General features: G+C 37.6%; 1 protein-coding gene across 3 annotated transcripts in view; it reads right to left on the bottom strand.

Annotated features, from left to right (window-relative positions):
* Positions 1–4,644: 4,644 nt before the first annotated feature.
* The window catches only part of Zdbf2 (zinc finger DBF-type containing 2), a 24,687-nt gene continuing 6,489 nt past the window's right edge, over positions 4,645–22,842 (bottom strand). For 2 of the 3 annotated variants that reach the window (XM_010616101.1, XM_033764575.1), the window contains 2 exons: positions 16,476–16,606; positions 4,645–11,844 (listed from right to left, as the gene is read on the bottom strand). In XM_010616101.1, the coding sequence (XP_010614403.1) occupies positions 4,821–11,844; positions 16,476–16,606 (7,155 nt within the window). In that variant the 3' untranslated portion in view covers positions 4,645–4,820. The remainder of the gene's footprint in view (positions 11,845–16,475; positions 16,607–22,842) is intronic. The other variant, XM_033764576.1, reaches the window with a different exon arrangement.

Here is a 22,842-nt window from a genome sequence, read left to right as displayed (position 1 = left end):
ACCACATTTATTCAAATTGACACCACATGGCTTCTGTTAAGATACACTGAGAACACAGAATTCCAAAAAACGAATAGATTACAAAGAAACATCAAACTCAAAGGAGGAATATTCCACAAAGTAACTAGTTTATCTTCAAAATGCTATACCATTAAATACAGAGAAAGGCTGAAGAACTGTCCATACTGAAGCAAACTAACAAAAGAACCATGAAATCTAATCCTGGATCAAATCCAGGATCTACAGAGGACATTTGGGGACAATCTGAATAAGGTCTGTGGAGCAGATAGTTCTATCAATGTTGGTTACTGATGTTGATGGTATGTATTATAGGTATGTAAGAGAATAACTTTAAAAAAAGTGCTCACTACAACCAGGACACCATTAACATGTTCTGGTTCTGTGGCACAAGTGGATTAGAATGAGCAACTTGGATGATTCTTGGCTTTCATTTACCTGCAAACAAGCCACCAGGAAAAGACTGAGAACACAGGGAAATGTGTTGACACTGAAGAATGAGAATTCACTGAGCACAGGGAAAAGAATGCCATGATAGGCAGTAAAGGGACAAAGAGTCAAAATCTAGAGGGAAACAGAGTATTCAAAAATGCAATTATTATGTGTAATCTTGGATTTGGGGAGTAATCAAGTAATAAATACAAGGCATATAGGGTATAAAGAAGCCTCACACCCAATGCCCTGATCATATTTGTTGTAAGAAGATGAGGGTTCTGTAACCAATTTTGTTAAAAACTGGCTGTAAAGGCTCTATAGTAATAAAAAGGAGCAATATGTTGATACATGCTACAAAACATGATGCCTCAAAAACATGGTGAATGAAGTAAGACAAAAGGCTACATATTTTATGGTTCCAATCATAAGAAATGTCCAGAAAATGCTAAAAACTTAGACATAAATTAGAATGTTGGTGGCATAGAACTGGAGGTGGGAAAGGGAGTTAACTATGCCTCAATTTTCTCATCCAATCAATAGTAATAATTATAATGTCTAATTTATTTAATTCATAAGTGTTCTTTGAAGATCAAATGAGATAAAACAAATAAAGCTCAGAACAATGTTCTGCACCCTGGAAGGGCTCAAAGTGTGTGCATACACAAGCAACTTGGAGATCTGGAAGATAAATTTCTTTCCAAGCTTAAAGGTTTGTTAAAATAAATACACCTAGAAATAAGTGTATTATCACATTAATGTAATAAATTATAAAGATCAAAGTATAAGTTTAGTCATTTCAATATTCAACAATAAGCTATATTTCATCCTAGACCTACTAAAGAAAGTAGCTTAAAATACTTTGGGAGAATTTTTTAAATGCACATAGGAAGTACAATAACAGAGGAAAAAGTACTAAATTATCTTATTTCCCTAAAATCTGGAACCCAAACCAAAAATAAGAAAATGTTGAGGCTTTTTCCCATCTCCTTTCCTTCTACCTTCTTAAATTGAAATATGAGTATGTAATTCCATAATTACATGATTGTAAATAGTTTCCATACTTTCTACACATAAAAGTGAAAAGGGGCTTCCATTTTACAATTTTGCTATAGAAATCTTTTAAATTATAAATAGCAGAAGTTTGCTATCACAAGAGTAAGATCCCAGACCAACAAACTTTGGAACTCATCAATACTGGGACTAAAGCCCCTCTCTCAGGGACATCCTTACATTCTTCCACATTATGCTGTCTTCGGTAGTGTGCTATGGTACTGCAGGACATGGGAGGCATGGAAAGTATGAGAGTTCTCCCTCCTCAGTATGTGTCAAATTGTGATAAAGATATTACCTTCGGAACTCAGTCCTGTTCATGGGGCTTTTCAAACACAGGTACACCAAGTGAAAAGTTGCTAATCCACCACTCTCTCAGACAAAGAAATGGCTGGTTAATTTCATTTGTTTGAACAAAACTACTACTTTGAATACAACCTGCATATCTTTGGTTAAACTATCTTCTCACCAGCATCAACATTTATATTCTCTTATCTCTCAGACCATTTATAAAAGTACTTCCATTCACTATTCTCTGGTTCCAGAAAAAGTTTCTAACGTGAGGCAAGAGTAGACACAAATTTCAATATGTAATAAATTTTATCTCGATAACATCAAAAACAAGTTTACACTTTAAATTGCATTATAAAAAATACATTAATCTTCACAGTTTTACATGGAAATATATAATTATTTGAATATTTAAATATAGCTTTTCTTTAAGCAAAAAAAAGTGTTACTCAGAGCCCTAGTTATGTAAGTAGATGCACAAATGCAAAAACACTGCACAACACTGTCCACATACTGTATAGGAACTCAGGACAATTACAGTAAAAACCTATGCAAGATACCAAAACAGACAAGATTAACAAAGTATTCATTATGGTTGTAATTTGACTTTTTACTATTGAAAGAATACACAAAAATCACCAATTGTTTTATCTAATCTGCAAATTAAGCCAACATTTATTTAGGCAAAGGGGTAGACCTTGCATCCTATCAAATTTTTAAAGTAATTCATTATCAACTTAAATTATAAGTTTTACAATTTCAAGTCCTCAAACTTGCCAAAAATAATAACCATTACAGAATTTAGTATTTCCAAAATGTTAAACAAAACTGTCGGTATTATATGATACTTTTATAATTTTGATGATGTAACTTTTAAACACAAACCTTTTTCCCTGTCCTGTCTTAAAATAGTACTTAGAAAAGCTTCTGTATGTAAAATAGAGTAACACTTTTATAACTTTAAATTTTGATCACTTGAATTATAAGAGCTGTATTCCCTCCTGATGTAATCCTGATAGATATGATTCACCATATTTACATGGTACATTATTTCCATATAAACTCTTGCTTTATTTTTGAAGTGGGGAGAGGGGTTGAGACAGGGTCTCCCAGTGTAATTAAGGCTGGCCTTGAACTCACTATGTAGCCCAGGCTGGCCTTGAACTCACAATGATCCTCCTGCCTCAGCCTTCCAAGTGCTGGGATTACAAGTGTGTGCCACCACACCCGGCTGAACTTCTGCTTTTAAAACTACTCTGAAGAACTGCAGAATGCCTATTAATAGTACTTAAGGGAACTATGTGTCTATTCCACAGGGCAAAAAGATGCCAATATCCACAAACAGAATATTTAACAGAATATTGGCTGTTTATTTCTTCATCAGGAGGACAGAGCTTTCTACCTAAATAAAACTGGAAGATTACTTTGAACAAGTAGCCTGCAGTGATAGTTTAAGAAAAGAAATTAAAATGTTTAGATAGGAGGCAAGGTTAAAGAAATGCTATATAGATTGCTTTGCGACTAAGAAATACACATTTGCCACTTTTTTCAACATAATCACTGTTTAAATTTAGAAGTAAAGAAATTACAATATAACACCATCATAAAGTACCCACAGATTAAATAATGACCCCTGAAACAAAATCACATTTATATTTCATTGATTCTAAGGTAACACGTTATCTCTGAAATCAAGACACAACACTGATTTTAGTTTCAAGAAAATAGTTACACAATGTCAGTGAAACTCTTGTTTCCCCTCAACATCAATGACAGAAAAAAAGCCAGGATCTTGGCTTCACCAGATAAATGGGATGCATCTCTCCCAGCTTACTGGGCATCCCTAAATAAAGGATCTGAATATGATCAAGTGCTCTACACTGACACCTTTTATCTGAACTGTTAAAAGTCAGCTAGATAGTTTAAGATAAATTATCAAGTTAGTTTATCTTAAACTACATAACTAGTTTAAGATAATCAATTGTCTAGTGTAAGATAAACAATAGTTTGTCACTTGCAAAATGGGCCTTCACTTAGGTTACTAGATTTATTCCGGTTGTTTAAAATATTAACTTAATGATGACAACAATTTATGGCCTGCCCAAATAATATTATGAAGCCAATTCAGATTAAGCTATTTAAAAATGATAAAGTAATGTCTAAAATTGTTTAAGAGATAAGGCCATAAAATTACCTGGATTTTCATACTAAACTATCAACCCTGCATGTGAAAGAATAAAGGTGGTTTAAAAAGCCTAATCCTACTAACAAAATCTTCTTCCCCTTAGGATCTAATAATGCTGAAGAGAAGACTTATGTGTGCATGTGTCCAAAAGACAAAAGTCACAGATTTGCAGATCCAATTTAAATGATGCAGGGCTTGTGTTGTATCTATAAATTCACCAGGCACTTTTAAAAAACTGGATTAAAGATATGGTACCTCATTCTCTGGACTGCCTTTAAAAGATAAATCATATTTTGTTTCATTTGTGATAATTTAAGTCAGTCCTGCTGAAAGGCTGAAAGAACTCATTATAGTTCCTTCTTTTGAATTATCCAGTTAGCATCGTATATTGACAATGCCACTCAGAAACAAGTAGAATCTAAGCATTAGGCATTTGTCCCAATTTTTGAAATGATGGCATTAGTAAGTTTGCTGTTTTCATTTTCTCGGTAGTATAACTTGCCAGCACAAGAGAAATTATCATAAAAAAATAAAGACATGATCTGAGGGACAAAATACTATATACTCCATTAAATTATATTATGACAAATGAAACTCTTCTACAGAAAATGTTGGACAAAGGTTGCTTTGAAATCTTAAAAAAAAAAAAGAAGCAGGGGCTCTAAAAGCTAATTTAAATGAATATAAAAGTTCTGAAAAATAATATCTGTAGCAAAATATTTTAAGGTTAATTTTCCCGCCAAAGTTGGGAAAGCTATGTGCACAAAACTATCAAATGTATTTCAATTGAAGTACTGAATTCTCCACCAGCCAGAACACAAACACTTCTGTTTTACCTCAATTACTGTTTGCTTGAAAGACGAGTTGTCATCCTACTATCAGCTGGAATGTAACGTGAACTTCTCAAGTTGTATGCTTTCACGAGTATTGGTGTTTTCTTTTTGTAAGTGTAAGTTTTATCATCAAGTTCCTTTCTTCCCACAGCGCTGGAAGAACGCAGCACCAACTGCTTCCGAGAGGGTCCTGCCACAGCTCTGAACCGTTCTTGGAAATAAGCTGGGGGAACCGAGGAATTCAAAAGCACTTTACCTGGATCCCTCCCCTTCTTCAGTCTAATGCCATCATGTATTTTCTTCTTGGGATTCACTGCAAAAAAAGAGGCCCTACTCTGGTATCTATGACGCAAGAAAACAGAGTATTTCAAAGTATACTTTCTGATGATAGCATTTGCTTTGGTCCAAATCCAAACTGACTGCTTTTCAGAAGTTAGTCCGGTTTTTTGCTGGGGAATAACTGCTTTAAAAATGCTTCGGGGAAAACGTGGTTTAATACTCGTTGTCGGCTTCCTTATGGGAACTTTTTTTTTACTTTTATTTTCAAAGCACTCATTTGTAACTGGTTTCAGAGAGACTTTGGCATCACCGTGATTTGAAGGAGTTGGCTGGAAATCACTGTCCTTGAAAGCCACACCAGTGGGCACATTGTCTATACTTTCTAAAAATACACAAGCTTCATCACTCCCAACACGTGACTGCAATTTGTATCTTGCTGTTGTTATGAAAGATTTTGGAGCCAGGTTTTGTGTAGGAGCACTGTTCCCTCCTGCACTGGAACTTCCCTCACTCCCATTACGACGTGTGTCGACACTCTCACTTTTGTCAGAGCCTGGTACAACTGGGTTCGGTGGAGGATTCCTTGCCATTTTCTTACGTAATGGGTCATTAAGATTATTCTGTTTACTTTTGCTGGTAGACTGCAGCTGCTTACCACAACTTCTCTGCTTCCTTTTAGGTGAGCGGGACGATTTGCCTTCCTTCCGTTTCCTATCTGCAGAAGAAAGAACACCGACCGAGGAACTGGGCTGTTCAGGCTCCAAAGCTTTAGCACTTGAAGTGGGAACCTCAACTGTGACAACTTGAACCTTTTTGTTCCCTTTTCTGTCATTCTGTAAACACCTCCTTTGGGGTGATTCTTCTGCTTGTCCAATTATTTTTCTCTTCTTTAATGGGTACTTATTGGTTTGAGTTGCATGGTTGACTTTTAATGCCTGGCTCGGAGAAGCCAAATGCCAATTCTGTTTAAGCAGCTCCACTGCTAGAGGACAATGACAACATGACTTATCTAAGATTACTGAAATGTCATTGGTATCTGCAGCTCCACCTGCAACATGGCCACTATGTGGAAAAGTCTGAACAGAGATAGTATTCTGAATAGAGTCAAGACAGGCAGGCTCTGTTTCTTCATTCAGTGAGACTTCCCTGGTTGTACGGTTACTGAGAGAGTAACTATGGTAATGGTCTTTCTTAAATTTCTTCACATGGCAGTTAGTTTTGATGTTATCACCTCTCATTTTTTGAGGACATGTTTCTTCTGAAACTGAAGGAGACACAAAAGGCAAGACTTCAAGGACTGGTTCATCAGGATCTTCTATGACTTCTGGTGCTTCATCCAGGCTCTTTACAGAATCAACCACACAAACATAGTTTGAAGGAAAATAATGATATTCTTTTGGGTCAAAAGTTACCCTTTTCCGTGGGCGTGTTTTCTTCTCAACATCCCGAGGCTTTTCTATGTCAGCCTGAGTTGAGGGATCACCCTGAAAATCTATCTGAGAACCATAGGATATACCACTCTTGTGTGCTGGGTCTGCATGTTTTCGCATCAAAAGGTTTTCTCTATCAGCTGTGTGATGGATCACGGACTTAGAAAAGGCAGCACTGTCCATTGCAGAATCTCTAGATTCCCAGCTCTTATCTTTGAGTCCAGTATATTTTGGATCTTTCCAAACATTGACTTCAGTGTCAGTTTCCTGAGAAGTGCCTTCAAAAGAAAAATTTCCTTCGGGACCATCAGATTCATAGCTCTTATCTTCTGAGTGAAAATATTCATGACCAGGCCCTTGTGACTGGTAAGTCACAGACTGATCAGAGGCACTGTTAAAATCTACCTCACAACCACAAGATTGACAAGTGGAGTCTCCCAGAATAATGTAGTCACTCTCTCGGTTTATGATTTTGAAAGTCTTTTTGAACTGGTCTGTCACTGGTTGAGAAGAGGCTTTACGTCTTACGTGAGAACCACATGAGGTACAGTTGCTCTTTATTACTTCCACAGATACTGCATTTACAGAGCTGGTTTCTTCGATGATTAACTGAGGTGGGTCAGTCACTAACTGAAGAGGGATCTCAGGATCAGAAATCCCCTCGATGGTTAACTGAGGTGGGTCAGTCACTAACTGAAGAGGGATATCAGGATCAGAAATCCCCTCGAAAGTTAACTGAGGTGGGTCAGTCACTAACTGAAGAGAGATCTCAGGATCAGAAATTACTTCACAATCACGATCACAATCACCAGCCACCACATTCACTACCACCACCTCTGGAGAATCAGCTTCTTCATCTGACGACTGTGGCTGGGTCACTATGATTTGAAAAGAGACATCAGAATCATACATCATTTCAGAATCACTGGACTCACTGGCATGTCCTTCCACGTCAAAAAGCTCTCTGTTCTGAAAGCTTGTTTCTTCCCAAGCCATCTGAAGTGGATCAACTTCTGACTGCAGTTGAATGCCAGTACCACGTTTTACTTCAGAACAACGGGCTGTATAGCTCTCACTTTCTAGGTCATTATGATCCTTCTGCACATTTATTTCTTTGGCAGATGCATGAGAAGGATCAAACACAATCTGGATAGGAATGTCAGAATCACAACTTGCTTCAAAACCAACTAGTTTGTAGCTCTTATCTTCCAAGTAAATATGGCCTTCCTTCACATTCATTTCTTGGACAGTTTTTTTAAGCTTGCCACGAATTGACTGACGAGGTTCACTGGAATCAAAGCTTGTTGTAGGACGAGGATCACTGCTCTTCATTTTCAAACTGGCGCACTCCTCTTGCAAACTCTGTGGTTGCTGAATGACTGAATGAAGAGGGGTATTTGAAATATAAATTATTTCAGAATTGTCAGATTCATAGCCCTTATCATCAAAACAAACATGTCCCTTCACTGGAAGATTTGCTTCCAGTTTAACAGGCTCTCCAATTCTATTAGTCATAGATTGAGGGGGTTCATTAGAATCAACATTCATTTTAGATTCACTAGGTTTGACATTCTTATCTTCCAAGTCAAGATGCTTTTTCAAAAGTTTCACCTCTTGAATTACTTTGGTATGGCCAGTCACTGGCTGAAGGACATCAGAATCATGTGTAATTTCAAAACCCTCAGCTTCACCCCTCTTACCTTCAGTGTCAACATCTTTGTCCTTCCCACAAGCTGCTTCTTTCATCATTTCCCTTGGCTGGTCAGCCACTGGCTGGACAGAGGTAGCAGAATCAGTGTTTCCTTCAGAATCGCCAGATGGATCACACTTACCTTCTGCCTTTGACTTTGCAACAGCTATGTTAGGTCGATCAACTATTGCTTGAACCAAGAAATCTGAATCCAAATTCGTTTTAAGATAAATGTTTTTGCTCTTATTTTCCAAGAATATTCTATATTCTTTCCCCTGGCTGATCCATTTAACAGCTACTTCAGGTTGATCAGCTGCAGACTTTAGAGGAATATCAGAATTATGTATTGCTTTTGAGCAACTAGGCACGCCAATCTTACTTTGCAGGATGATAGCCTCTTCCTTACTTAGATTAATTCTGTTAACCACTTTGTGATGCTGCTCAACCGACTGAAGATGGTCAACAGAATAAAAACTTACTTTCAACTCACTACATTTGTTGCTTTTGTCTTTCAGATTAACATGGTTTTCTTTCCTAAGAATCTGATGAGATTGGTCAGGGACTGAAGAGAGAGAGCCAGTAACAGCCACATGTGCTTCAAAACCTCTACATTGAGTACTTTCACCTTTTGGGTGAACAAGGTCCTCCCGCAAAACAGTTAGTCGAGGTTTTTTAGGCACTGACTGAGGAAGGTCATCAGAAGTCAAAATTAGTTCAGAATCACCATATCTATCAGTCTTCTTTTCAATATGTTTCTTCTTTTCTTTTCTTTTAAGAGATACCTGAGGTTTTGTTACTGGGCAGTGAGGAACATTAGACTCTACTTCAGAGGCACTAAGTTCAGCACTTTTGCCTTGAAATTCAGCCTGCTTTTCTTTGTGAAGCCAAGTATTTTTAACAACTACTTGAGGTTTGTGAATCACTGACAGAAAAGGGATGTCAGAATCTAGATATGGTCCAGAAACACTGGATTTGTTAGACTTATTTTCTAAGTGTATGTGCTCTTCTTTCTGAGAGTTTCTGTCATTAACGAGCTCTTCAGAATGCCCAGTACTTGAATGAAAAATCTCAAAATTCAAATTTAGTTCATAATCAGTACGTTCGTTTTCTTTATGTTTTAATTGTACCTGCTGTTCTTTTTGCGAATTTAATTTTCTAATGGCTACTTCGGGAGGATTAGTCACTGAATGAAGAGGGATGTAAGAATCCGAATTGATTTCAGAACCACTGGGATTAGCATTCTTCTTTTCTAAGGGTACATATTCTTCTTCCTGAATGATTACTTCTTTAACAGCTACTTCGGCTTGCTCATTTCCTGAATGAAGAGGAATATCAGAATCAAAAGTTATTTCAGAAACACAAGATTCATCACTCTCATTTTCCAGATCAACAGGCTCTTCCTCATAAACAGCTACTTGAGGTTGGTCAGCTACCGAGCAAGTAGGAATATCAGAATCAAACGTTATGCCAGAGCTATTTGACTCACAGCTCTCCTCTTCCAGGTTAAAGGGATCTTCTTTTAGTCTTTCAACATCCAGCTGAGACCGCTCAGTAACTGATAGAAGAGGGGAATCGGAATCAAATGTCAACTCAGAACTGGAGCACCCACTGCTCTGAGATTCCACGTCAACATTTAACTCTGTAAGATTTACTTCACCTAAATCCCTTTCAAATTCATCATTAGCTGACTGATAAAGATAATCCTGTGACTCAAAACTTAGATCAGAAATGCTAGATTGAACACTCTTATTGTCTAAGTCAATATCTACTGCCTGAAGGTTTAGTTCTTTAACTGCTACTTGAGATTCGTCAGCCACTAATTGAGCATCAGCATGAAAACCCATTTCAGGGGCATTAGACTCACAGTTCTTATCCACAAGGCCAGCATTCTCCTTTTTCAGAAGGTTTACTCCTCCAACATCTCTCTGGGGTTGATGATTCACTGCCTCAAGGGAAACACCACAAGCAAGATGCGCTCTGGCACTACTGGGTTTACATTTCTTACTTTTGAGCTGGACAAGTCTACCTTTCTGGTTTCCTTCTGTAACAGTCATTTGGGGATGGTCATCTGCTGACTGAGGAAAACCATCACTGTCAGAACTTGATTCCGAATAACCAGATTTGCAGCTTTTATCCACCAGGTAAATGCAAGGCTTCCTCTGAAGTTTCTTTCTTGTGACATCCACTGGGGGATCCTCACCTACCAATTCAACTGAAGTAACAGAAGCAGATCTTCCTTTGGAGCTGTCAGATCCATAGCTCCCATCAACCAAATCAATGGGACCCCCAGCAGGAAAGGTTACATCTACGTCAGGCTGTTGGGGGTTGTGGTCAGTTGGTTCAGCTGAGTTGTCACAATCAAAATTCATTTCCAAACCACTGGAATCATAGCTTTCATCTACCAGGCTAATGTGTTTTGCTTCTTGAGGGTTTTTTTCTTTAATAATCACTTGAGGTTGGTTGTCAACCACCTGAAGAGAATCACCACACTTATCATCTGAGCTTATTTCAGAATCACAGGCTGTATTTCTCTTGTACTGTAAAGGGGCATGTATTTTCCCTGAAAGGTTTATTTTTCTGGCAGTCACTTTAGAGAGATCAGCTGATGAAGGAGAAAAATCATAATTGAAACTTATTTCATTACCTCGAGATCCACAGTTCTCATCTTCGTGATCATCATCTTTCCAAAGGTGTAGCTCTCGAACAGCCTTTCGGGCTGGGACAGACACTGACTGAAGAGAGCTGCAATCCAACTTCTCTGTAGCACTCACTGAGCACTTCTGTTTCAAAACCCCTGGCTTGTTACACACCAAATGCTTTTCTTCCTGTGTACAACCTTCATGCAATAGTAATTCCCCGTGGCGCTTTGGAATGGCACCTTCGGAGATCAGTTTGGCAGGCGGCACATCAGGTTTATTCAGCTTGCCTACTGACTTTACTGCTACCTTGGAAGAAGATTCCACTCCTACAGAACTCTTCATATCCTTTGGTTCACGGAATTTACAGGCAGGTGACAAAGCTTCACCCTGACATTCTACATCTTTCTGGTAAATCAGTGTATCTAGATTCACGCATACAGATTTACTGTTTGAATCTTTAGGATTCTCATAAGAACCTGAAGAAACTTCTGGATGGCATGAAGGCATACAATTTCTAGGGACCTCATCTAGCTCCTTAGTATATCTGTCATCTTTGCTTGGGTTACATTTGCTAACTGACTCTAAACAGGCTGCTACTGGTGCCCTACTAGTACTCGCAATAACTGGCCTTGCCTGAGAACTTTCAGGCACACACCTAGCAGGAGCATTACAAATTACAGGAAGACGGATTACACTCTTGCCACTATTTGTAGCTTGACCAACACCTACTAGATTAATTTTTCTCACACAACTCTCAATTTTATTAAACTCCAAAGACTGCTGCTGTCCCTTCTCTAGTTTTTGAATAACTGATGGTCGAACTGAAACCTCTTTCGTGGAGTTCTGAGAGACTCCAGGGCGAGCACTCAGCTGTTCAACAGATTCGGAACTCTTGGAGCTTATTTGTTCAGCTTCGGCATCTTCTGGGGAAAACTCATCCAAACGAATCACCTCGGGTGGTGTGGTATTCGTAGGCATCTCACACTGTGCTAGTCTGAAAAAAAAGAGTTTAAGATACATAATAAATGTTATTTTCTTTCTATTCTGAGCTATCCTCACAGGACACTCACAGCAGACTGTGATCTCTGTGTCTTTCAGGAAGGTAATAAGTGCAGACCAGGGAAGTAGCTCTAACCAATTGCTTCTTAATAAACCCAAATGGCTACTAAATATAAGAAAATGCAAATGAAATCATATAACATTTTTCAGTTTTCAGAATAGTAAATAGCAAAAAGTTTGACACAAGTTACTTGACTTTGTCCAGATTCCACTTCTGAAAAAAAGGAAGTAAAGTGGTAAATATATCAAAACCTTTAGCCTAGCATTCACAAATGCTAATAAGCGTTCACATCAGCTATCCCCCCACCCAGTACCAGGGATCGAACTCAGGACCTTAAATTGCAAGGCAGGTGCAGCGCCACTGAGCTAAATCCCCAGGCCTTGGCTATTTTTATTTGAATACATTTCAGCAATAGTATAGGGACATAGGACTTTAATACACTGTTAGTAAGAGTACAGGTTCACTTCAGATTATTAGGTAATCTTTACATAGGCTGGTATCCTCTATGAAGAACAATTTGGCAGTGTCAATTAAGTAAATGCATGCACTCCCTGACCTAGTAATTTCACTTTTGGTTTACTTTGCATGTGTGATGAAGAATGTACAAGAATACAGCTATTTTGTTTTTATTTTTGGTAAAAGCAAATGACTGGAATCCACCTTAATACTCATAAGTTGTGCAGTGGTTCAAAAATTAATGGTATTTAATGGGAAACAGTGCAGGTTAAAAATTATGAGGCAGCTCTGTAAGTAATAAAGATCAATCACTATAAATATTGTTAGTGAAAAGTATATACAGAATACTAAATAACTGAAATACTAATACTAAAATAGAATGGGGAAAAAACTATACACTTAGAATATCTATAGAAAGTTATATAGGAAACTGGTCACACTTGTGACCCATAGGAAAGTGAAAAAGATGGTTGGAGCAGGAAAAAAGGAAGACTCACTTTTTTCTTATCTTTTTTGGGGAACAAAACTTAAAAAAAAAAATCTATAGAGCTGGGTGTGGTGGCACATGCCTGTAATCCCAGCACTTGGGAGGCTGAGGCAGTAGGATCACCATGAGTTTGAGGCCAGCCTGGGCTACATAGTGAGTTCAGGTCCAGCCTGAACTACAAAGCAAGACCCTGTCTCAAAAACACAAAAAACAAAACAAAACAAAACACACACACACACACACATATTTCTTTAAGAGAGAGAGAGTGTAACACGGTGGTGCACATCTGTAATCTCAGTACTCAGGAGGCTGAATCAGGAGAATTGCCACCAGTTTGAGGCAAACCTGAACTGCATAGTGAGACCTTGTCTCAAAAACCAAACTAAATAAACTCCCCCCAAAGTTTAGGAATTATCACCTAGCTGCTTTGATTTGCATCTTTGTCTATACATGTGGGTTTTTTGTTGCTGTTTGTTGCAGAACTAGGGACTGAACCCATGGCCATTGCACTGAACTACAACCCCAGCCCTTTTTATTGTTTGTTTTGAGACAGGGTACTTTAAGTCACTAAGATACCCAAACTGGGTTTGAACCTATGATCCTCCTGCCTCAGCCTCCCAGAGTGCTGGGATTATAGACATGTGCAACCACATGCAGAATATGTATATAAATTTAATATTAACAACTAAATAATTCTCCATATTTCTAATCATTTGTAATTTAATTTAACAAGTCCCCTAAATATCAAATCATTAAAACTACTCTATATAATTCGTGAGCTAAAAAGGAATTTATAAAAACTATAAATAATAAAACAATTATATGTAAAAATCTGAGTATGTCAAATGGAAACTTCGCTTTTTTTTTTTTTAAACAGGTTCTCTGTAGTCCAAGCTGACCTAGAACTCACTATGTAGCCCAGCCTGGTCTGGAACTCCTAGCAAACTTCCTGCTTCAGCTTCCCAAGTTCTGGGTTACAGGCATGCACCACTATACCTAGTGGAAACTTTATACTTTTAAATATTTCTATTAAGAAAAAATTTGTAAATACGAATTAACTGAGCACCCAATTTAAGATGGAAAAACAACCACACTGCTGCAATAAAAAGGTAAATTAAGAAAAAAGAAAAGTTAGTAAATAAGAAACAAAAATATAGCAAGAGCTGATTTTCTAAAATAAAAAAAAAAACCTACAATTCCTAGTAAAGGAACAAAGGAGGATTAGCATATACTTTTAAAAATCAAGGAACAAGCCAGTGATTTAGCTCAATGGTCGCTACCTACTTTCCCGAGTTCAATCTGCAGTATCAAAAAAAAAAATCAAAGAATAAAACGGTATTTAAACATCCATATTTTTCTCATATACACATATACACATACTGTCATGGCTCATATCTAGATGTCCCTCTAAAGCCTCATATACTTATAATAGGTGGGGCTTTTGGGAGGTGGCTGGTCTAGAGTGTGTGAATATGGATTAAGGGTGTGTGATATCTAGATTAGTCTTCTAGGTGCATTACTGCAGTTCTGAGTTTGGCTGAATGGACTACTGAAAAGTGAAACCTCACCCTGGGTCTGGGTAGCACCAATGAATAGGTTTATAGAATGGATGGAATAAAAGGGACAAAAAGAAAGTACCTTTCTGCTTCCTGCCTACCCTGCCATGGACTGTTTCTACTCTGTGATGCCCCTTTGCCATAACCCCTGCCTTGGAGACAGCTGACTGGGCTGAAACTTCTACAAACTGTAAGATGAAATAAACCTTTTCTCCTTTAACTTTGGGTGTCGGGTATTTGTTCTCAGGAACAAGAAAAATAACTAAGACACACACACATACATACAAATATAGATATTAGGCTGTTACAGGTAGTGATATTTTATATCAGGGGTAGAGTTACATTTAGTTTTTTTTTTTGGTGCCAGGGATCGAACTCGGGTCTTTGTGCGTGCAAGGCAGGCCACCAAACCGCTGAGCTAAATCCCCGGCCCCATTTAGTATTTTTTTTAAAGTAGATGGGCTGGGGAATTAACTCAGTGGTGCCACACTCGCCTCAAAGCACAAGGTCCTGAGTTCAATCCCCAGTACAAAAAAAAAAAAAAAAAAAAATTCCAAGACAATTAAAAATATCTAGAGGCTGGGGATATGACTGGGTGGAAGAATGGTTGCTGACCACATGTGAATCCCTCGCTTTGACCATGAGAACTGAAAATAAATAAATAAATAAAACAAGGGCAAACAAAAGATAGAAAAGAAGCCATAAAGGAAAATTCTCATATAAAAGAAAAAAGAAAGAAAAGAGATACATATATAGTTAAAAGATAACAGACTGTAAGAAAATATTCATAACATAAAATATAAGGAATTACTATCCATATTTAAATATTGTATAATCCAAAATATACAAACTCAATAAGAAAGTGGGCAAAATAGATTAACAAACAATACATAGGATAAAGTATGGCCAAAAATAAACAAAAGTTCTACTCATAAAGACTAATTAAGGAATATAATTTTTTGTTCTATTATTGGGGGAGGGGTATTGAGAATCCCAGATTTGGGGAAGATAACACAAAATGACCACCCTTATACATCACTGCTGTAAACATAACTGGAAGTGGCTATTCAAGGGTTCAAAATGCTCATACAATTTTACGTTAAAAAACAATTGTGTTAAAGTAATAAAATAAATGGTGACAGATTAAAAGTCAAACAATAAGAGAAATGGCCATGAGTCTCTAATGAACTAAACAAGTAAAACTCTTCTTTATGGTAGAATTCTGGTTAAGGTTTAGAAAACTATTTTGGGGGATAAAAAAAAATCAATGGATGCTTAAAATAAGTGTTGGCAATATGAGAGACCTTTACAAAATCTCAGAATTCTTCAGGGATTCTTATTAATTACAACAAGAAATGGTAACTCTACAGAAGACTCAGTTGGTAGACACCACTCTAATCAAATGACTCAATTTAACATCACAGCGAAGTACAGTGTATCGTGTGTCCCCTGAGCAACAAGCACCAGGCCACAACAGCAGTTCTGTGACATCCCACCTAAATGAATAACCCAAGTTTAACCATGAGAAAACTTCACACAGACCCAAGTTATGGATAGCCCATAAAAACTTATAACTGGTGAATACTCTTTATCAAAAGTGTCAAAGCCCAAGATAAAAATTAAAAAAAAATTCAAATGGAAATTACTAGATAAAAATTCCACTTTCTTTTTTGCTTTGTAGTACAGGTTTGCAGTACACAATGGCCACACTCATCATGGGGGAGGTGTACTCAACACATCTTAATTCCTTTTTTCTTTTGGCCCCCACCACCCTCCTCTAGCCCTTCTTCCCCTCTCTACCTACAAAAGCTCTATTTCCATTGCTTTCCTTCAGACTGCTTTTCCCTTCCTTCCCTGCCCCCAAAACCGCACTTCAGAGCAGGGATATAGCTCAGTGGTGCTGCGCTGGCCTATTATGCCATGTTCACCCTCCAGCATCTCACAAGGTGGGGTCAACTTCTCTTCCCTGACCTTAAGATTAACTTGAAGAAGTTCTGGAACATTAACACAAACACCTACTGTAACATAGAACCACCGAGCATTGTTAACGCACGGACCCTCCTTACCTACTGTCCTGGTAATTGTAGGGGTGATGCTGCAGAACATCTTGTAGGAAACGTTCCATCAAACTGTTGTTATTTATCAGCCGCTGCCTACTCTGTCTGGTCACAGTCCTGTGCTGAGCGCTAAACAAGTGCTATAAACAAAACGGGGGGTGTTTAAAAGTGAATAATCACCATTGATAGTGAGAATGTCACAAAATAAGATCCATCTGTGTTGCTGGTAGAAGCATTAACAGACACCCTGTCTATCCAGCAATTCCGCCATAAAGTATCCAACACCTCAATACACTACCTATATTCTCCAAAGGTAGACTTAGGAAATCATCTTAAATGTGAACGACTTATGCCAAAAAGGATGCTTTCACAGCATGGAACAAAAACTGGAAACTCCTCAAGTGTCTAACAACAACATTCTTAAATTATAATGTGCCCTAAGGTACAATACCACGGCTATCTAAATAATATAAAGAAATTTTAATGACATGGAGAAATGTTATAATTAAAAGAGAAGTGAAAGATGCAAAAATTCTCCATATGGTTTATCTCAAACTACAATTTAAAAATGTATAGACAAGTAAATGGAAGAAAATATAAGAAAAATTTAAAAGCAAATATATGTGTGGCATGGTTATGGATAATTTTTAAATTTTTCTTATAAAATTTTTATTTTTTAATAAGCAAAGTTTTATAATAAACATCTGTTAAAAGAGAGAACAGGATTGAATCCCTATATTAAAAAAAAAAAGACAAAGCTAGGTGTGGAGGCACATGCCTGTGATCCCAGCACTCACAAGGCTGAAGCAGGAATATCACTGCAAGTTCAAGGCCAGCTTGAACTAAAAGCAAGACCCTCTCTCCAAAAAAGAGACAGATTATTTCACAAAAAGCCCTTTATTTTCCCTCAGAGACTAAGAAGTCTACCTTAAGCCGGATATTTGAATAAATACACTAAATTCTTCTGTTTTGTACACAGGCAGGAGGATTCTGCCTCTACTAATGCTAGTCAGTGGGCTAGCAAGCAGGATGGGAAAGAAATCTAACACCAACTGAGCCATGTGGTGCACCCTAGGGCAATTCTTCCCACACAATAATCCCACTGAGTGTCCACTGACTAAGAACAATGTACCCCATGGACAGGAAGAGACTGGGGCACAAGCTATCACACTAAACTGCCCTAAACTGAGTACTTAGGAAACAGAAAAGCCAGGACATAAATCTAACTCTGAAGTTCATTCTCAGCCTAGCGTGGTGGCACACATCTGTCATCCCAACACTCAGGAGGCTGAGGCAGGAGGATTGCCATGAGTTCAAGGCCAATCTGGGCTACACAATGAGTTCAAGACCAGCCTGAACTACATAGCAAGACCCTGTCTCAGGAAAAAAAAAAAAATGGAAGAAGGAGGAGAAAGAGGAGGAAGGAAGAAGAAATATAAAGTCCATTGTCTTTTCACTGTACTGTGCTAGTAGTAATAGCATATTTCTAACCTGTTATTTATAATTTAATAGTATGTTTTAACAATAATTGGGAAAAATCTGTTTTACATATCCTAGGAAAGGAGATGAACTGAAATGAGGGTTCTAGCTCTTGACTTCTATGACAAGCCTTGGAATTACTTCCTTCCTTGCTTATTCTAGGTTTTCTCTAGTACTGTCCTAACTTCATAACAACTATATCATGCCAGTCTCCCCACTGCCCAGTACCCATCACCAGTGAGTGCTAAACAACTAGAAGCTAAAGGGGACAAGTGCAAAAGGGAACAAAGAGTCAATTAAAATGCAACCTTGTCCTCCCTTTGCCAAGACAGAAAGAAAAACAGCAATGTGAATGGAAAACCGCATTTCCATGAATGGCAGTAACCACCACACTATATAAATTTCAGAAGGGTCACTTCCTTTAGAATTTTTAAATTTATATGAAACATACATACAATAAATATAAAAATCTGGGCCAGAGATTTGGCTCAGTGGTTTCACCACCTGCCCGGCAAGCGCAGAGGCCTGAGTTCGATCCCCAGTACAAAAAAAACAAAAAAAAACAAAACCCATACAGCTCAATAAATTTTCACAAAATAAATACATCCATAATTAGATAAAAATTAGTAAGCACCTAAAAGTCTCTCTAATGTTCCACTCCAATCTAGTATTCCTTCAATCTTCCCCAAAACTGTTATCCTGCAGTTTTGGTTTGTTTTTTGTTTTGTTGCTTTGTTTTGTTTTTTGAGACAGGGTCTTGCTATGTTCTTCAGGCTGGCCTTGAACTATGTAGCCAAGACTAGCCTTGAACATACAGCAATCCTCCTGCCTCAGCCTCAAGTGCTAGGATTACAAGCATGCTCCACCATACCAGCTCCTTAGTTTTTAATTCTGTACTTTTGAAAAGTTCTGAAATACATACAAATGGAGTCCTACAACATGTATTCTTTCACTGTCAGGTTCTTTTCCTCAATGATATGTGTGATATTCTTTGTTCACTGTAGTCTACTTGTTTTCATGTCTGTAACCCACTGTATGAATAGATCATACCGTATTTACCCATTCTGCTCGTTAAGGACATGTGTGCTGTTGCAGCTATTACAAATGACGTGCAGGGGCTGGGGATTTAGCTCAGTGGCACTGTGCCTTCCTGGCAAGCACAAGGTCCTAAGTCTGATCCTCAGAATCCCCCCAAAAATTACTAATAATATGCAAAGAACCTTCTTAGGTACCTTTCAGTGTCAATACCCATGCATCTTTGTTGAGTACATTTCTAGGAGCGGCATGTCTGGGTCATAGCGTCTGGCTGTATTTGACTTTAGTACACACTGTACCCTAGGTTTCCAATTGTGGTTACACCAATTCATACCCCTACTAGCTGCGTAACATTAGTGTCCATCCTCACCAATACTTGACAGTGTCAGTCCTACCAATTCTAGTTATGGGAGAATATGTCTGATGCTATATCATTGTCTTAATCTGCAATGTTTATGACAGCTTGCATATTCACAGCCATCTGGATGTTCTTTTTTATGATGGATCACCTTTAATCTCTTCCTGGGTTTTAAATAAATTTTCTCTTTCTTACTGAGTTGTAGAAACTCCTTATTTATTCGGGATACAAGTTCTTTGTTCAACTATTGTTATGGCTCATGTTCAGATGTCCTCCCAAAGCTTCTTGCTCTCTCAGAGGTGGCTGAATCTAGAGTATGTGATTGATTCATGGTGGGGCTAGGCCTGAGGGTACTAGGATTAAGGGTGTGTGAGTGCTACCCATGGGAAATCATCTGAGGAGGATAAAAGAGGCATAAAGACCTGTTAAGGTCCTTTGTTGCTTTTGCTGTCTTCCACGGCCTCAACTGTTGTCCCTCTGTCACCCTGCCTTGGAACCAGCTGGTTGGAAACCCTGAAACAAATGAGTCTTAAAACATATTACCTATTAAAATCAAACCATGACAACAAAGAAAACCTGAACAGGCCAGCATGAATAACAAGATTCAGTCAGTGATAAAAAGTATCTCAAAAAAGAAAAGCCCAAACCAAATGGGTTCACCAAAGACAGTTACCAAATTTTTAAAGAATTAACACCACTTCTTCCCAAATTATTCCAAAGTTTTGAAAGGAAGAGAACCCCTCCAAACTCATTCTATACTGCCAACATTACCATGATACCTAAATCAGACAAGGAAATAAAATTAAAGAGAATATAAATACATGCAAAAATCATCAACAAAACACTAACAAATCAGCTAGGTGGAGTGGCGCACACCTATAATCCCAGCACTCAGGAGGCTGAGGCAGGAGGATCACTGCAAGTTCAAGGCCAATTTGTGCTACACAGTAAGTTCAAGGCCAGCATCAATTACAAAGCAAGATTCTATCTATCTCAAAAAAAAAAAAAAACTAAAAATCAAATCCAACAGCAAATAAAAAGAGTATATACCATGATCAAGGGAGATTTATCCAAAGAATGCAAGGATGGTTCAACATATACAAATCAATAACCATAATACATCACATTCTGATGTTGATTTTATCATCTCAACACATGCAGAAAAATTACATGATAAAATTCAACATTTCCTTCATGATAAGAAATTTCAGCCACATGTGGCAGTGCATACCTGTAATCCCAGCACTTGGGAGGCTGAGGCAGGAGAATCTGCAAGTTGGAGGCCAGCTTGAGCTACATAGTGAGTTCAAGGCCAGCCTGAACAAATGGCAAACCCTGTCTCCAAAAACAAACAAATAAACAAAGAAACTTCAAAAAATTAAGTATCAAAAGGAATACACTTCACCACAACAAAGGCTGTTCATGACAAATTCACAGTCTACTTCATACTGAATGGGGGAAAGCTGCAATCCTTTTCTTCTACAATCTAAAACAAGACAAGGCTGTCAACTTTCACCACTCTTCTTTGATATAGCGTTGGAAGTCTAGGCCAGAGCAATAAGACATGAGAACGAAAGAATGTCCAAATAGGAGAGGAAGCAGTCCAATTATCCCTAGTTAAAGCCAGTATAGTTACATATACAGAAAAAAAATATGAAGATTCCAACCAAAGGACTATTAGAACTAATAAATGAATTCACTATTACAGGATATGAAACCAACATACAAATAACAGTAGCTTTTTAATGCATGAGTAAAAAAACTGCCAAGAAAAATCAAAACACCAATCCCATTTGTAACAGCTGTAAGAAACTAAAAACATCAACTAGGAAAAATTTAACCAAAGACATAAATATTCTCTACAATGAAAATTACAGAACATTTTAGAATTAAATTGAAAAGGACACAAAAAAATGGAAAGACAGCCCATATTCATGGATAGGAAGATAATATTTTAAGTGTCCATATTACCCAACCTGCATATTCAAGATAATTTCTAAATACAAATGACATTCTTCACAGAACTAGAAAAATAAGCAGAAAATTCATATGATACCAAAGACGATCCTGAATACTCAAAGCAATCCAGAACAAAAAGAACAAGAGTAGAGGCACTACAATACCCTACTTTAAAACATACTCAAAAGCTATAGAAGCCAAAACAGCATAGTACTGACATTAAAACATACAGACACATAAACAAAAAGAACAGAATAGAGAACCCAGAAATAAGTGGGTGTGGTGGTCCATGCCTATGATCATAGCACTTAGGAGGCTGAAGCTGGAGGATTGTTTGAGGCCAGATGGGCTACAGGGAGTTCCAGGCCAGCCTAAACTATAGCAAGACCCTGTCTAAAAAAAATACAACAACAAAAGGAAAACCCAGAGATAAATCCACTTGTTTAGAGTCAACTAGTTTTAAACAAACACAACAAAAACATATACTAGAGAAATCAAAGTCTCTTCAATAAATGCAATAAATGATGCTGGAAAATTTGAAGATCCGTTATTTAAGAGAATGAAACTAGACCTTTCACCATATACAAAGATCAACTTAAGATGGATTAGACTTAAGTGTAAAACCCAAAATTATGAAACTATTAGGAAAAAACAAAAGAAAATGACTCAGGACACCGGTCTGGCCAGATTTTTTTTGCATACAATCCCCAAAACACAGAAAAGAGAAACAAAAGTCAACAAATGAGATTACATACAACAAGCTAAAGTGCTCTGACACAAGAGGGTTAATAACAGAGTGAAAAGACTACCTAAGGATGGGAGGAAATATTTGCAAACTATTTATCCATCAAGTGATTTATTTCCAGAACACATAAAGGATTCAAAAAATTCAACAGCTTAAAAGCAAATAATTTTGTTTAAAAGTGGGGGACTGAGCCTGGCATGGCAGTGCATATTTGTAATCGCAACACTCCCAGAGGCTGAGACAGAAGAACCACAAAGTGGAGCCCAGTCTTGGACAACTTAGTAAGACCTTGTCTCAAAATTTAAAACACAAATCAAAACAAAAAAATAAAGAAGGGCTGGGGATGTAGGTCAGTGTGAGGGCCTTGAGTTCAATCCCCATTACACACACACACACACACACACACACACATACACACATACACACACACACACACACAAATAAAAGGGCTGATTATCTGAATAGACATTTTCAAAAGAAGACAAACAAATAGTGAACAAGTATATTAAAAAGTCCTTGGGCCGGGGATTTAGCTCAGTGGTTCCACTGCCTGCCTTGTAAGCACAAGGACCCGAGTTCGATCCCTGCTACCAAAAAAAAAAAAAAGTCCTTACATCACCAATTATCAGGGAAGTGTAAACCAACATAATAAGAAATCAGCTCAGTCCAGTAAGAATGGTTATTATCAGAAAGAAAAGAGTTTAAATGATACCATATCTACCTGGCAAATGCAAGGACCGGAGTTTGATTTTGAAATAACAATATAGTGCAGTATCTTTTTTTTTTTTTTTTTTTTTTTT

Source organism: Fukomys damarensis, unplaced genomic scaffold (assembly GCF_012274545.1).
Source record: "Fukomys damarensis isolate Sample0158 unplaced genomic scaffold, DMR_v1.0_HiC HiC_scaffold_16, whole genome shotgun sequence".
NCBI classification, from domain to species: Eukaryota; Metazoa; Chordata; class Mammalia; order Rodentia; family Bathyergidae; genus Fukomys; species Fukomys damarensis.
This window is presented reverse-complemented; position numbering and strand designations above follow the sequence as displayed.